This window comes from Lygodium microphyllum, chromosome 19 (assembly GCF_053477565.2).
Source record: "Lygodium microphyllum isolate KBCC chromosome 19, Lygodium_microphyllum_v1.1.10, whole genome shotgun sequence".
NCBI classification, from domain to species: Eukaryota; Viridiplantae; Streptophyta; class Polypodiopsida; order Schizaeales; family Lygodiaceae; genus Lygodium; species Lygodium microphyllum.
This window is the reverse complement of record NC_141153.1, coordinates 135251714-135267822: the sequence shown is the minus strand read 5'-3', so window position 1 is coordinate 135267822 and position 16109 is coordinate 135251714. Positions and strand designations below refer to the sequence as shown.

At 40.7% G+C, this 16109-nt stretch overlaps 1 protein-coding gene across 2 annotated transcripts in view; it reads right to left on the bottom strand.

The window, feature by feature from the left end:
* Window positions 1-4855: 4855 nt before the first annotated feature.
* LOC148020413 (putative inactive purple acid phosphatase 29) overlaps window positions 4856-16109 on the bottom strand; it is a 14919-nt gene continuing 3665 nt past the window's right edge. Inside the window, exons 4-5 of one of the 2 annotated variants that reach the window (XM_087700715.1) lie at window positions 15666-15774; window positions 5854-5996 (exon numbers count right to left, since the gene is read on the bottom strand). In XM_087700715.1, coding sequence (XP_087556841.1) covers window positions 5986-5996; window positions 15666-15774 — 120 coding nt within the window. In that variant the 3' untranslated portion in view covers window positions 5854-5985. Of the gene's footprint in view, window positions 5997-15665; window positions 15775-16109 lie in introns of both variants that reach the window. The other variant, XM_087700714.1, reaches the window with a different exon arrangement.

Here is a 16109-nt window from a genome sequence, read left to right as displayed (position 1 = left end):
AACTCCTCACCTAAAAAGACCAATCTCCCTAAAATTTGATGCCCTCTCCCTTTGCCACCAAAACTCAAGTCATGACCCCCTCGCCCTCGAAATGCCAAACCAAACTTGAGAGAGAGAGAGAGAGAGAGAGAGAGAGAGAGAGAGAGAGAGAGAGAGAGAGAGAGAGAGAGAGAGAGAGAGAGAATATAAATTTGAAGAGATAATAAAAGATGTGGAAAGAGAGTAAAAATTTTTGGATAGAGAGGGAGGGGAGAGAGGAAATAAAAACTTGAGAGAGAGAGAGAGAGAGAGAGAGAGAGAGAGACATACATACATGCATATAGGAAGATACTTCAAAATTTTATGTGAGAGAGAGAGAGTACACATTTGGAAATTGAAAGGGGGAGGGAAAGAAAAACACAGAGAGAGAGAGAGAGACATACATACATACATATATATATAGATATATATATATATAAAATCAAGAGATAATAAAAGATGTTCAAAGCACCAGACTAAAATCAATGTGTGAAGTATTGTGTAACACTCATGCGAAGCACTAAGAGAATACAAAGAAATCCTCAACTCACAAAAAAGCTTTGAGATCTCTCACAATTGGTTTCTTTATGACTAAAGCATCCATGGACACTCTTGGCATTTGAAACATGCCTTCAAATCTTGATGTGAAGCATTGAAGAATATCAGTGCTTTGAGAATGTCGGTGCAAAGTACCAAGAGAATACTGGTGTGACATGTTGGGAGAATCTAAGCATGAAGTGCTTACTAACTAGGTATCAAGAAATAGGATTCAATCTCAAGCTTGTTCTTGCATTTGGCTTCTTAGTTGGTAATCTTAGAGGTATTAGATTCATCCTTTAGCCTACATCTAACTCTTAAATATTTAATACAATCACCCTAGGGTTAACTAGTGAGGAGACAAATTTTTTTATTATTCCATTAAACTGAGAATTTCATGCAACCATAGTTTGCAAGGTACACCTCTAATGAATTAGCAATACCTCTTATAATATTTATAGCTAGGGTTTAAGCCCATGAAAGGAACTCTAAAGCCATTGATAAAGACTCAACGTTGTTCAACATCAAGGCAACAATGACCTACTTTTTAAAGAAAGGTGGCAAATTTGATTTGAGGCAGTCGTATCTTCAATCTATTGAAGAAAATTTGTTCAAAATCTCATATAGCCCCCAAGCTTGTAAGGCGACCTATTGATGAAGTTTGGAAGGTAAGAGCACACAATGATATTGTTCAATCATTCACCAAGGATGCATCGAAGGCAATTAAATGTTCAATAATAAAACTCTTAAAATTAGAATCTTTTGGTTTTGGACTATGCCTTCACTTTTATTTCAAATCTTGATCAAATTTGGAAGATAAAAGAGTGACACAATGAGAGTATTTTGCTTCAAGTCTCAATTAAGTCACTTGAACTCATTACAACTTTTTCTAACAAAGAGAACCATCATTGTTCTTATCTCATCATCATCTAATTCTTTTGTGAATTATCATAATATTGACATTCCAATTCCAACTCATGAGTCTATCAACAATTGCGAGAACAAGGAAGAAGCTATGGCAATACCAAGACTCAAGTTGAAGATGGCCAAAAAGATTATATATGCACAAGCTTATGTGCTAGACTTCCAATTGTAATCCACCATTTTTTATCAATCATAGGAGTATAAACAACTTCAATAGATATAAAACAACTATGTTGTTTTTTGAGAAATTGTGAGCCTTTTCTAGTCAATATTTGATTATCTTTTCAGTTATAAAGAGATGAACACTACAAGTTAAGAAACCAATAATCTCTCTATATTAATTGTAGCAAGTTCCAACATGGTGCACTCAAATAAGAAGCTCTGAACACTAGCATGCTAACACTATGTTCAAGGACATAATCAATTATGTGTGTTGATTAAGTGATCGATGATATTATTTGACCCAAATCAAAGTAGGTGAAGTGAATATACGAGTGCATCCCCATTCTTAGTAGTAGTGGAAACAATTAGGGATTTTCATATTAATCAAAATTATGTTCCAACATTTGGCTACATCAACTGTATTTTTTACGTCATTGATTTTTCAATGGTCTCTTACTACAAAAGGTGCTCATTCTACCTACTCTAAATGGGTAGCTTTATAGATGTATAACTATTGATTGGTCTATCCTATATTGACCCTTTTCCCAAGTGTTTGTCCATGGTGCTCTTTACATCGGCTTGTGGCTCATTGTTCCTTTATAATTTCTCTTGTTGGCTCTTTTTATTATGGTTTCTTGACCCTTGGGCACATACTTTTGTTTCATATTAAGTACCTTGATAGGATTCATACTCTAGAAATGATTGTGTATGGCATGGTTTGCTATTGATTATTGGGGCATTATGAGTATGTGTTACAAGGAAGTTGTTTGCTTGATTGCACACATGGTGTTTTTTGTCTCATTACTTGTGTGTATGTGCATTGTCACCAATAGGTCATTCTTAGACTTGGGTTTAAGGTTTGCATTGAGGGCAATGTCTAAACCCCTTTTATATATGAATGGCCTTTCTCATGGGTTATAATACATGAAAATATAAAGAATAAAGTGTAAAAGAATGGTTATTTTGACCTCATAGACACATAGCTTCTTGGTCACAATGTTATAAACATCCAATTTGACTCTTTTCTCAACATATTACTAGAGTTATTTTGATCGAGTATAAGCTTCACCTATCAATTGATGCATTATTAAGCATGAAAATAACTTAGAATAACAAAATTGTTTTGGAGAAAAGATACTTAAAGAAAGATAAAGTGGTGCAAGTTGTTACACCTTTCACTTTCAATGGCCACTTGATAGCAATTTAATGAATTAGTTAGTTCTCTAGTAGAAGAATAGTTTTTCCAAAGCCTCTTTAGGGGTGAAAGGGGTTTATAAATTTTACTTTGAACGGTCTCATTTCTCCTATACCATACACATGGAGAGTGTTGACCACTTCATCTCATTGCTTCCCAAAAGTTCCATTTTTGTAGGCAACTAAATTGTTGCCCTCATTACGCTTTATTAGAAATGAGTCAACTCAATCAAAAATAACTATCTAATAGTTTTGGTATTCAAAACCAGTCAAGTCCTCCTCTATGAACTATATCAATCGGAGGAGAATTAAGCTAGAGGCCTTTCATAAGATAAAAATGGATCATGTGACTAGTTCAACTTCATGATTAAGCACTCCCCAATTTGATAGCATATTTAGTGGTCAGGGGCATGGTAAACATGGTGCTTTATATTGAGTAATAAACATCATGATGGCAGAGTGTATGAGCAACAATGTGGTTCAAGCACACAATGATAGGGTTACGACCATGGGCCTTCATTAGATAGTGGCTTCTTACATAGCCTTGCATATATAGGAACCAAGGGTCTCATCCATAGCATTGACCTTGAAACTCACCTTATTTCACCTCTTATAATCGATTTCATGTGCTATACACACCAAGCATGCAAAGTACCTCCAATGATGCACATCATCCACATGGACAAGCAATGAACCAATGCATTAAAGCTACTATTTGCATACTATCACCAACAATAATGGACACTTGCAATCCAAATTGCCAACCTAATGGTATGTCATGTGACTCAACATTATATTGTCTAAATCGCACATCTTAGACTACAATGTGCTAGCCAATGCTAGCTCATGAATCTCCAAAATATCAATGAAAAGGTACCTATCTCTAGAGTGGCATTGTATTGATAGTCTTCCCTTTGGCTTTGGGATTCTTTGCCTTAGTGCAAGAGTGAGAATGCTTCTCCTTGCATGTTTCATGACAACATCCCTACTTACCACAATATGTACACTTCTGATTTGGTGTCTTTTCCTTTAAATTATTCCCCCTCTTTAAGTTCTTCATCATCATTATCATCTTCTATCCTTCATATTCTTTTGCTTCCAACCTCCAACATGATAGGATCATGGACCAAGGGTCAGTGCACACTATCTTAGCATAGCAAGCCTATTGATCCAATAACAGAGTAAAAAGATCCTCCCATGTAATGATCTTTTACATCATAAATGCTAGTTGTTTATTAGTCCAACTTGGAAATATGACCTCATATCCCACTAATACTAACTAGTTGTCTATTAATCCATCATAAATGTTAGTTGTCTATTAGTCATCTTGGAAATATGACCTCACATCCCACTAATTCTAACTACAATGAAACAAATTTTACATGTGCAATATCCACCTCATGAATGGGTCAAAGGTTGATGCATCACGATACTCTAACACAGGGACCCACATGAGATGTGGAATTGATGTAGAAGAAACTCCTTATTTTACTGATGCCTCCAGTTCCATAGTGAGTAACCAATAGATCTGTGTTAGGATGACCTGGGGTGTGAAGAGTAAAGTCAACACAATGCTGACCATAAGCTATATTAAGAGTTCTAACATAGGGGTTCTACCCAAGAGGCATGGTGAGAGAAACGTGGAAATGTGACCCTATCCTGTGGCAGTAACAACCAAGGTAGAAGTGAGTACAGCTATGAACATGAACTTGCAAAATGATGGGTGAACATATTAGTTAAGTGTTCAAAGAATCGATTGGAAATCTATAAATAACACCACACTAAAATTATCCAAAAACTTGGCAAACCATATAGGAAAGACCTGCTATTATTAAAACATGTCATCTCCTTGCATATTTTTGTATGTGCCAAATTATCATACTAGTTAAAGTAGAAATAGTGGAAGGTCACAAGACCACAATTCTTGGTGCCTGTAAGGTTGGAATATTACAATTAGCCTACATTATTTCATAAATCAGTTAGATAGTCCTTGAGCATCCAGATTAACATGAAGCATTCCTGAACTAAATAAGCTAGTCCACTATACAAATCAGAATGATGATGGCACTCAATTTACATAGCATTCAGGATTCTTAACTGTAGCCCGTTCCCTGAGTATTCAGTCCAAAGATTCAGGCATGGCTATGCTGCATGTACATTATGTTAGCATACATCAAGCTGGAGTTTACAGGTCTAATGCATTAGAGGATGAAGAATATAAAAATGTAGTTCAAGGCTATGATAGCTTATATATGCAAAGCTTAAGCATATAGTATTTGTGCTAAATTGGTAAACTACTCTACCAGATCGATCAGGATAGTTCGTAGATCTAACTGTACATGTTTCTGTCCATGTACAAAAGCAGTGTATCAATTCCACGTTTTTCCTCTTTCATTACTCATCCCCAGGCAGACCTGTCTACAACACTTCCTGCTTCCTTCATAGAACCCTCCAGATTTTAACCCTTTTTTAATTGTTTTCTTATTCAAACCAGGATTACCTCTGTCATGATGCAATAACTACTCCAGCTTTGCTGATCGTTCAGCAATCATCCAAAAGTCATCAAACCAGCTTATTCTATCTGGCTTCCTCAATAGAAATATCTTTATTCATTAGCTATCTTTGTGGGTTAACAACGCTGTTTGTTTTCCACAACTTCACTGTTCAGTCACTTCAGTTTCTAAGAGACTCTCATGATGACTTACACTGCTTCCTTTTGCTGAATTCCACAAAATTTCCTCATCTATGATGCTCAGAGAGTTATCATCCAAGCGCTTCCAAGTTCTAATGTTGTTTACACCAAGCCAACCTCCTTGATCATCCTTCTCAAGTGATGCGAGAACCACCCTTGCTCTTCTTGACCACCCAGCCAATCCATAGGCATGATATCCAACACTGCCACCATAACAAAGATTCACACCAAGAAGTCTTCCACAGAAATCATTCACATGATCATGACCAATAAAAACGGCTTTGACATCTCCAGCTTCTAACATGGTTGTGAAGAATCCAGAATTTACATTAGCTGCACAAATTTCTTCCTGTTTTACACCAGTCACATTGGCGAAATCTAACATGCTAAATTCCTGTAAAGGCATGTGGAAATATGCCAAGGCTGGGGCAGGCTCATCTTGCGCTACAGGTTCATTCTTATATACTGCCTGAAAATGCCAATAAATGCTTGAGAATTCCACTGGCCTCTCTCACTGCCTCTCTCTAAACCAAACTATGTATACCATACATATATAAACAAGTAATAGAAAGCGAGAATGACTGAAATGGAAGAGAGAACTCAGACAACAGCGGGGCAGCATCAGTCTGTCATCTCTTGGTTGTGAGCTCCTGCAGAGTCACAGAGACATAGGAGCTCTGGTAGTTTAGGTGTATTTGGTTTATTTGTCAGCTTCCTATGTGCATTCCTAGGCCAGTTATTGCTTTCCACAGTCTGTGTCTACACCTGCCAGACATTGTCTTTGTCATCAGGGATTTTTCTGGGGTGTCCCCTATTTTTTCTAGCATTTCTTTCTTTGTGACCAGCATTTTTTGCCTCTACTGATGCAGGTCAGCCAGATTTGGGCATTTATGGCTTTTTATGGCCAGTTCCCCCCCCCCCACACACACACTTGGAAGACACACACACTCTTCAGTCTTCAATCTTCCCCTTTGCAGGTGTACACTCCAACTCTCCATGCATGGTGCTGCCAACATCATCATTCCGATCTAGTGCCTGCCAAGAATCATGTGGTGAGGGACTTGCTTGAGCTACTACGCCAAACACACACTGTATACACAAGAGGAAGCTCACTCAAGAACACAAGAAGAGATATGGAGGCCAAAACGTTTTCTTGCTGGTTTTTTCTTCCTCTTCCACACACTATACAATCTACACAAAGTATAGATAAGATACAACATAAAAGAAAGTGGCCTACTAAGTCAAACAGTGAATGACCGACTATACTAATCAACTTGCGCTATGTCTTTGCCAACTATAGGTAGGTGTAAAAAACTAAATATAATAAGTGATAAGTTAGTGGCCATGTGAGTATCATAATAACCACCAACGTACTAAGTGTAGACGTGCGGACCCATCTAGCCAAGCGGTCCATCATCAATGTCCGCACGTGTTGAGCTTGCCATCTCAATACTCCCCCTCAAGCTCAACTCTATCTCTGCAACTCCAAGTAAGCTTCGAAACTTTCGAAGCTTCTCTACACCCAATGCCTTTGTGAAAATGTCAGCTATCTGATCCTGTGTGCTGATATATATCAAGTTAATCTCTCCTGCAAGTACCTTCTCTCTCACAAAGTGGTAGTGCACCTCAATGTGTTTTGTCCTAGCATGGAACACTGGATTCCTAGCTAGCTGTATGCTGCTCATGTTGTCACAATGAATGACAACTAGACCATCTCCCTGCACGTCCAAATCACCTAATAACTTTTGCAGTCATACCACCTCACATGCTACCATAGCAGCACCTCTATACTCAGTCTCTGTACTCGATAAAGCAACTGTAGGTTGCTTTTTGCTGCTCCATGTAACTGCTGCACTACCAAGGGAAAATATGAATCCACTTGTACATCTTCTGTCTGACATGCTACCAGCCCAATCTGCATTTGTGTATCCAAAGACTTGTACGTCCTTACCTGCCTCATAAAAAAGTCCATAATGTAAAGTGGACTTCACATATCTCAATATACGTATAACTACATCTAAATGAGGCTTTCTAGATATCTGCATAAACTGACTGACAAGGCCAACAGCATAGCTCAAGTCTGGCCTTGTGATAGTCATGTAAATCAAACTCCCTACTATTCTCCTGAACATAGTAGGGTCTTCTATCTCATCTCCAACATCAGCACTCAACTTCACATTTTGCTCCAATTGTACTGAAAGAGGCTTACATGCTGTTACACCATACTTGGATAACATATCCAAGCCATACTGCCTTTTGGGACAGCCATATACCATCATCACATCTGATCACCTCAATACCAAGAAAGTATCGCAGCTCACCCAAATCTTTCATCTCAAACTTCTTCTTCAAGAAGTCCTTAACTTCAGCTAGAAATGGCTTCCGTACATATACTGAAGTAACAAATGATTTCCATGCCTTCTCATTGTTAAGGCCACTCAGAGTGGATGAAACCAAATCATCATCATCCGGCATCGCATCAATTGCTGCTAAAGTATCTGCAATGCTCCTCACCTTCAACACAAACTCATTAACAAATATTTTTCATTTCTTCAAGGTATTCAACTCTTGCTTAAGTTGAATCTTTCGTGCCTTTGTATTTACTAAAAGCATACTCTCAAAAATTGTCTAAGCTGCATGTGAAGTTTCTGCATTCCTGATATGTCCCAACATAGTATTATCAATGACTACAGATAGCCAGTACATCAACTTTTTATCTTTTGCATTCCACTCTTTTCATGCTTTTAATTCATCTGCAGTCGGAGGAATACCAAGCTTTGGCTCCTTTTCTTCACCTGAAACAAACTCATAAAGGCTCTTTTCGATAAGGAAGTTCATCATATTCCATGAAGGGTAGTTGTTCTTGTCGAGCTTCTCAATAATGGGATTTCCACTGTTCTCTACCATTATCACAAGCAAGGATACAGCACAACAAGCTAGTCTTCTGCAATCTTTCACAACACGTGCACAGCACTACACCAAGCAACATTTTTCACTAATTGCTCAATAGTACATGTAATTTGCAACATGTTTGCAGATAAACACTATCTTTGCTTCCTACAAACATCTCAAAATTTACAGATTCGCAATCTGTAACCTACACACCCACTTTCGGTCAATACAGCCGAAATCACAATGTACCCTGAAACTATTGTCCGCAACCTTACGGCTCTATAACGGGACCTGAAACGGCCTTAGACGCCCAAAATAACTGTGGGGAAAGCCCTAAAGGGCTTATTTGCAGAATATACAGTACTCTGCTCGCACACCAAATCTCACAGCAATCTAAGATTTTTGCTCGACCCTGCTTCCGGTGCCTCCACGAGCACTATCCAAGAGAGAGTGTAAAAAAATGGGAGAGCTTCTTATCCGTTGCTTGCTTGCTCGAACCTTGCTTATTCTTCTTCACTTCAGTCTTCGAAATCAGCCTCTCAGTGGCGCGGCTTTGATACCATGTCAAGAATCGTGTGGTGGGGAGACTTGCTTAAGCTGCTACACCAAACACACACTGTCTACATAAGAGAAAGCTCACTAAAGAACACAAGAAGAGAAATGGAGGCCAAAACGTTTACTTGCTAGTTTTTTCTTCCTCTTCCACACACTATACAATCTACACAAAGTATAGATAAGATACAACATAAAGGAAAGTGGCCTACTAAGTCAAACAGTGCATAACCAACTATACTAATCGACTAGCGCTATGTCTTTGCCAGCTGTAGGTAGGTGTAACAAACTAAATATAATAAGTAATGAGTTAGTGGCCATGTGAGTATCATAATGACCACTAACATGCTAAGTGTAGACATGCGGACCCATCTAGCCAGGCGGTCCATCATCAATGTCTGCATGGGTTGAGCTTGCCATCTCAACAGTGCCCTCACTGACGCTTTAGGCTGCATGCAAAGGACTAATCAATCCATCATTATTGTATCAATATTCTTCTTCAATTAGTGCAGTATTCTTCCCTCATCCTTTGCTTCCTCTCTCTCTCTCTCTTCTATTTCTCTTTGCGTTCGTGTTTCTCTTCCGTTGTGCACTCTCACATGTTATGATCGCCTAAGTGAGGACACAGTCTTGAGATTTCTTGCAAAAGAGCAAGTTTTCATCACAGAGAAGCATCCCAAGTTACCAATTCACGAACTTTGATGACTTAGAGAAGGAGCTTCTTTCCAAACACTCTTCTGAGCGGAGACACGATTCTCGCACTTATAGTCAACATGAGGAGACCCCACCTATCCCCCTTCTATTCATCTTTCATAGAAGGCACCATCTTCAATGAAGATACAGTCCTTGATACCTTACATATAAGTGCATGTCTTATCTTCATCACCCAAATGGTTCAAATTATTCGTTGTGGTCGTGTAAGGTGGAGTGCATACTTGACACCTTCGCTCTTTGGGCTCTTATTTCAAATTCCATCCCCCATCCTAAGGAGGATCCCACAAATGGAACTTCTATAGACCATGCAACCTTGTGGGATCGACTTAACTCTCGAGCCCGATCCTTTCTTTTTATGAGTTTGCAGGATTCTATCCTTGTGCATGAGCTTGCATCTTTGTATCACCATAAGATATTTGCCAACAAGATTTTCCTGAAAAAGGAGTTGCAAATGCTCAGTCTCAACGATTCCTCCTCTATGAAAGAGCACATCACGAAGATGGAGGATATAAGAGGTGAGCTTGTCTCTCTTGGTTAGATGATATCCTCTGAAGACATGGCTATGATCCTTCTAACTCAGCTATCATCTCCTTAATTCGATCTCTTCTACACCAACCTTATCACATTGAGGACCTGTGAGACCCTCCTATGGAAGGAGCTTTCACCACTTGTCTTGGAGCATGATAAGCGACTCAAAGAGGTTGGGGCCCATGGTTCTAGCTCCACCAAGGCATTTACTACAAGAACCGGTGGAGAGAAGGGGCACATACCAAGGACAAGAAGAATGAGAAAAAGCCCAAGTGTGTTGGGTTTCACTCACGCCTATGCTCACACAGGAGTATCAGTGATCAATAGGACGTTGGGACACTTTTTACTCTCGGTACGAGAGGTTTTTTCCCCCAAACTTAGTCTTCTTTCGTATATGCTTATGTTACACACTTATGGGCACTTATTGTATTCAAGTCTGAACACCCCCTACAACCCTAAGGTTTAAGGATTGTACTTTGTACTTTCTGTTTACACTATTTCAGTCTATTGCATTGGGTGTCGTGCTTCACTCTCCACACAATCTATTGCACTCTCAACTGAGCTTCGATCTTCTCACCCTCTCACAAAGTGCCCACATTGTGGGAAGAGCACTCATCCCGATGAGAAGTGTTGGCAAAAGTACCCCAATTTGAAGCCAAAGGAGAAGGATTCGAATGATTCGAAGGCTGCCCTTACGACGACAAAGTTTGTCTTTGTGCACGTATTTGTCGAGGATACAGCACTTGCTTCTTCCACTCAGGAGAAGCCTTGGCTCGTTGATAGTGGGGCCTCTTCTCACATAACCTATCGACAGGATTGGCTTCAGGACCTAGGTGCTACAGAGGGCACAGTCACCATTGGTGACAACTCTACTATTCTCGTTTAAGAAGTGGGGACTATTCCTTTATTGCCTAACCAACTCGGCCAAAGTTCTCTATGTATCGGATTTAGGTTTTAACCTATTGTCTCTTCATGGTCTTACACAGCTTGGTACCTATGTGGTCTTTACACACAATGCAATAACATTAGAGGATGCTTCTACATGTACCGTTCTTTGGACATGCTCCTAGGAGGGTAGGCTTTACATACTCACAACCTTAGCCACGAGGTCTTCCCACAAGCTTGGGCTACTTTGGCATGCTCGTTATAATCATCTTTACTTTGATGCAATACGACGGGCTTCTCGAAAGAAGATGGTGGAGAGACTTCCTGATTTTCCTCATGTTCACACTTTGTGTCCTAGCTCTTTCAAGGGCAAGCAGCATTGGCAATCACATTCCTAAGTTGCCGGTAGGAGGGCTTTCTACCCCTCTTGAGTTGGTTCACACCGGCCTTTGCGGACCCTCTGGGCACGGCCTCCCTTTGGAAGGCCAAGTATTTGATGGTGATTATAGACAACTTCACTCATTAGATATGGCCTTATTTTCTAGAGTACAAGAGTGAGGCGTAATTCGTTTCTATAAGTGGAAGGTGTTTGTGGAGACACAAACTACTTCCAAAGTTCGTAGCGCGCGAGAAGATCATGGTGGCGAGTTTACTTCTAACCTCTTTTTTCATAGTTCCAAGGATCACGGCATTCGGGTGGGGTATACCCATCCGAACACACCTTTGGAGAATGGTGCGGTGGAGCGTGCGAATCGGACTATGCTAGAGATGGCCCCATCGATGTGAGCATCAAGGTCTTTCTCATATCCTTTGGGATGAGGCAATGGCTACTACGGTTTGCATTCGCAACTACGCCCCAACTTTTGTGTTACCAGACATGACTCCTTACGAGGCTTTCTTTGGTTGAATGCCTTCCATGTCCCATTTTCGCTTCTTTGGTTGTAATACATTTGTTTATGTGGACAAAAAGAAGAGGAAGACAAAACTTGACTCGAAGTCAAAAAAGCTTATCTTTGTGGGCTACGGCACTACCATGAAGGGCTATTAACTCTATGACCCGACAACACAGAAGCTTAAGGTGGGTACGGATGTGATCTTTGATGAGGCTTTGGCCTTTGAGAATCCTATTGATGATTTTCTTGCAAGTGATTCTTTGTCATCGACCTGACCCTCCCCCACCATCAATTCCGCTTCTCCCCTCCAGGTTGCCTCTTCACACCTCTTCTTTGTCTTCGGCTCCACCCCCTCCTCCATCCTCTACTCCGCCTTCTCTATCACCCCTAACAAATGCGACTACTTCTTCTACTTTGTCGCATACTCCCACCCCTTCTGCCTCTGCTCCGGAGTCTTCTAGGGATGCTCGGCCATCAACAAGGAAGCCTCCTTCAAATGAGAAGGAGATCCCTTCCCTTGGTGGGGGGGGGGTCCCTACTTCCACCAAGTGTATTGCAAATACCAGAGACTATACAGTCTCCCTCGCAGCAAGATAAGCCTCTTCGAATTCCCCGTTGGTACCAATAACTCATGCAAGATTCTGGTGTTTCTCACTTTCTTGCTTCTCCTATAGGTCCACCCAAATCAGCTCGCTTACAGGCCCAACTAAATAGTTTACTTTGTGTGAACTATGCTTTTATATTACAAATTCTTCATGATCATGAGCCTACTACAATTGAGGGGACTCTTGCATAGGATATTTGGCATCAAGTCATGCAAGAGAAGCTCGATTCCATGGAGTGTAGTCAAACGGAGTTGGTTCCACAGCCCCCAAAGCGGAAGGTGACAGGTGTGAAGTGGGTCTATAAGACCACGTACCTTGCAGATGGTTCCTTGGACAAGCACATTTGCCAAGGGTTTTGCTCAGAGGGCAAGGTTGTGACTATTTTAACTACAGCTCGGATGTCTACTATTCACGTTATTTTGGCTCTTGCAGCCCACCACTACTAGCATGTTTATCAAATGAACGTAAAGTTTGCCTTCTTGAATGGTATCCTTGAGGAGAAGATTTATGGTTCCTAGCCTCTTGGTTTTCTTGTGTAGGGTAAGGAGTGCGAAGAAATACCCTAACACAGAATGGAGGGTAGCATACCTTGGGCCCTCCCAAGTGGATTTGTGCTTATGTGGTACAAACACTCTCTAGGAACACATTTCTTTTTAATAAACAAGGTTTCTTCCTTAATTAAGCATGTTTTGGGGTTGTTTAAGTGAAGCTAATGCATTTTTAGCTCAACAAGGAGGAACATGTCTACAGATTGCAAAAGGCCCTCTATGACTCAAAGCAAGCTCCAAGACCTTGGTACCAAAGGATTGATCTCTTCTTTCTTTAGAGTGGCTTTCATCGCGCAGCTCATCCCCCAACCTATACTTTCAAGTTGCAAGTGTGTTTTGCTCATCTTGTATATGGATGATCTTATCATTACAAGGAGCCATACTCAAGAGGTTGATTGTGCTCTGGAGATTTTGCAATAAGAGTTTGACACAACGGATCTAGGGATCCTTCACTTCTTCCTTGGTTTGGAGATTTATCAAATGGCATAGGGCATTTTTGTTTCGCAGCATAGGCACATTTCTGAGCTTCTCCCAAAGTTTGGTATGGCAAATTATCAGTCTATTTCATGCCCCATGGACCCCAAGTCAAAGCTTTTGGTAGCCAGAGTTCCCCTTCCAAATGCCACCCATTACAAGTGTCTTGTTGGCTCTCCCATCTGGCTCATTCACAATGAACTCCATATTTCTTTTGTTGTAGCTATGTTTTCTTCTTTCATGAAGACTCCCACTCATGGGCATTGGAGCACAGCCTTGTGCATTCTTCGTTATTTACAAGGGACTTGATCCTACGGGATCATGTATGGAGAGGGGGTTACTCTCTCTAGTTGAAGTGATTCTAATTGGGTAAGTAATGTGGATTCACAAAGGACCACTACAGGTTACGCTTTCTCCCTTGGATCCAAAGTTATCTCATGGATCAGCAAGAACCAGCCTGCTATAGCCCTTTCTTCTACAAAGGCAGAGTATCATGCCTTATGTTCTACAGCTATGGAGGTAGTTTGGCTTCACCACATGTTGGGAAAGCTTGGCTTTCCTCAACCAGGACCTAGAGAGTTGCATGTGGACAACCACAGTGCTCTAGCTCTGGCCAAGAACCCTCTGTTTCATTCTCACATGAAGCACATCGAGGTTCAATACCACTATGTTCGAAAGCGAATTGTGGATTCCGATTTGGCGGTGGCCTATTGTCCCACGGAGGACAACACAACAGATCTCTTCACAAAGCCTTTGCCCAAGGCTTCTACGCTTCATCACATGAGTTTGTTGGGTCTTCAAACACTCCTAGGACCTGAGAGGGGGTGTTAGCCTGCCTATGTTAGTCACGTCAATCTATCATCTCTTGGTTGTGAGCTCCTATTAGAGTCTGACAGAGACATAGCAGCTCTAGCAGTTCAGGTGCATTTTCTTTATTTGTCGGCTTTTTGTATGCATTCCTAGGCTAGTTACTGTTTTCCACAATCTGCCTTCACCTGCCAAACATTGTCTTTGTCATCTGGGATTTTTTTCGGAGTGCCCCCTATTTTTTCTGGCATTTCTTTCTCTATGACCAACATTTATTGCTGGTTGGCCAGAATTTTGGACCTCCACTAATGCAGGTTGGTCAGATTTGAGCATTTATGGTTATTTATAGCAAGCCCCCCCCCCCCCCGCCACTTGGCGAACACACACTCTCTTTCAATCTTCAATCTTCCCCTTTGCAAATGCACACTCCAACTCTTGGTGTGCTTGGTGCACCGTGCTGCCATCATCATCAGCTTGATTTGGTGCCCTCACTAACGCTTTGGGCTGCATGCAAGGACTGATCAGTCCATCTTCATTGTATCAGCATTCTTCTTCAATCAATGCAATATTCTTCCCTCTCTCTCTCTCTCTCTCTCTCTATGTGTGTGTGTGTGTGTGTTTGTGTTTCTCTTTCGTTGCGCGCACTCACATTTAAAACTTATGCTTATCAAAGTGCATAAAAACATCCAAGCATTTATATGTAGCATATGCAGTTGTGTGCACTCGAGCATTATGTGCTACCATTTGATGCATCATGCATTATTGTGTGAGATCCTTCTTGTTTTTTACTTGCATGCAGTCATCCTGCTTGTGCCTCAGTGTGACCAGCATTCAGATCCCAAGTGCCACATGGAGTTTGCTCACCCTTCTTGTTTGCAGAGTCTCCAGCCCTAAAGACCACCAAAGGACTTAGCATATTCACCATGTAGAGTATAGGAATCTAGATTGTTTGATGTTTATTTGTCAATGATATTTTGTTCAGGGCCAAGCCGTAACTTTGTACTTCTTTGCATAGGAATGATTCTCCCTTATGCCTCGCCGTTCCATGTCACATTGGTGTTCTAATGGCTTTTAAATATAAATTACAGCTTGAAGAAAGATTTCTAAAGATAAAAACAACTTTTGGCATGTTCTGTGTTTAGTTGTGAATTTCAAAGTCAGTTTTCCATGGACTAAGATAAGAAGTTGCTTTTCAGCAAACTTCAAGAACCAGCCAGCCAAGATATTTTTGTGCATGTACCTGATCCCAATTGGCCTTTTGGCATTCGTTGTGATGCCTTCCGAGAGAGCATTGGATCTGTTTTGAACCAATCTGGTTGCCAGTTGTTCATGAGGGTAGAGACTGCATGCTGATGAAAGAAAAGATGGCATTTATGAAATCGAGTTGCTTGCTGTAGAATATGCATATTATGTAGCACTATCTACCAGGTGACACATGTTATCAAGATTCATCACAAGTGTTCAGCATTTGCTCTACACTAGCATGCAGGTTTCTGGCTTCCTCTTGTGCTTACATCCTGGGCTTGTATTTCAGTTAAGGACTCGCGTCAATATGAAGCACTGGTATGCAGGTTCTGGTCTCTGTAAGAGTGTGCAACAGAAGAGGAACATGAACACCGAGAGAAAGAGAGAGAGAGAGAGAGATAGCTAAAGAGAAGAGAGAGTGAAGTGATAATCTGCACTG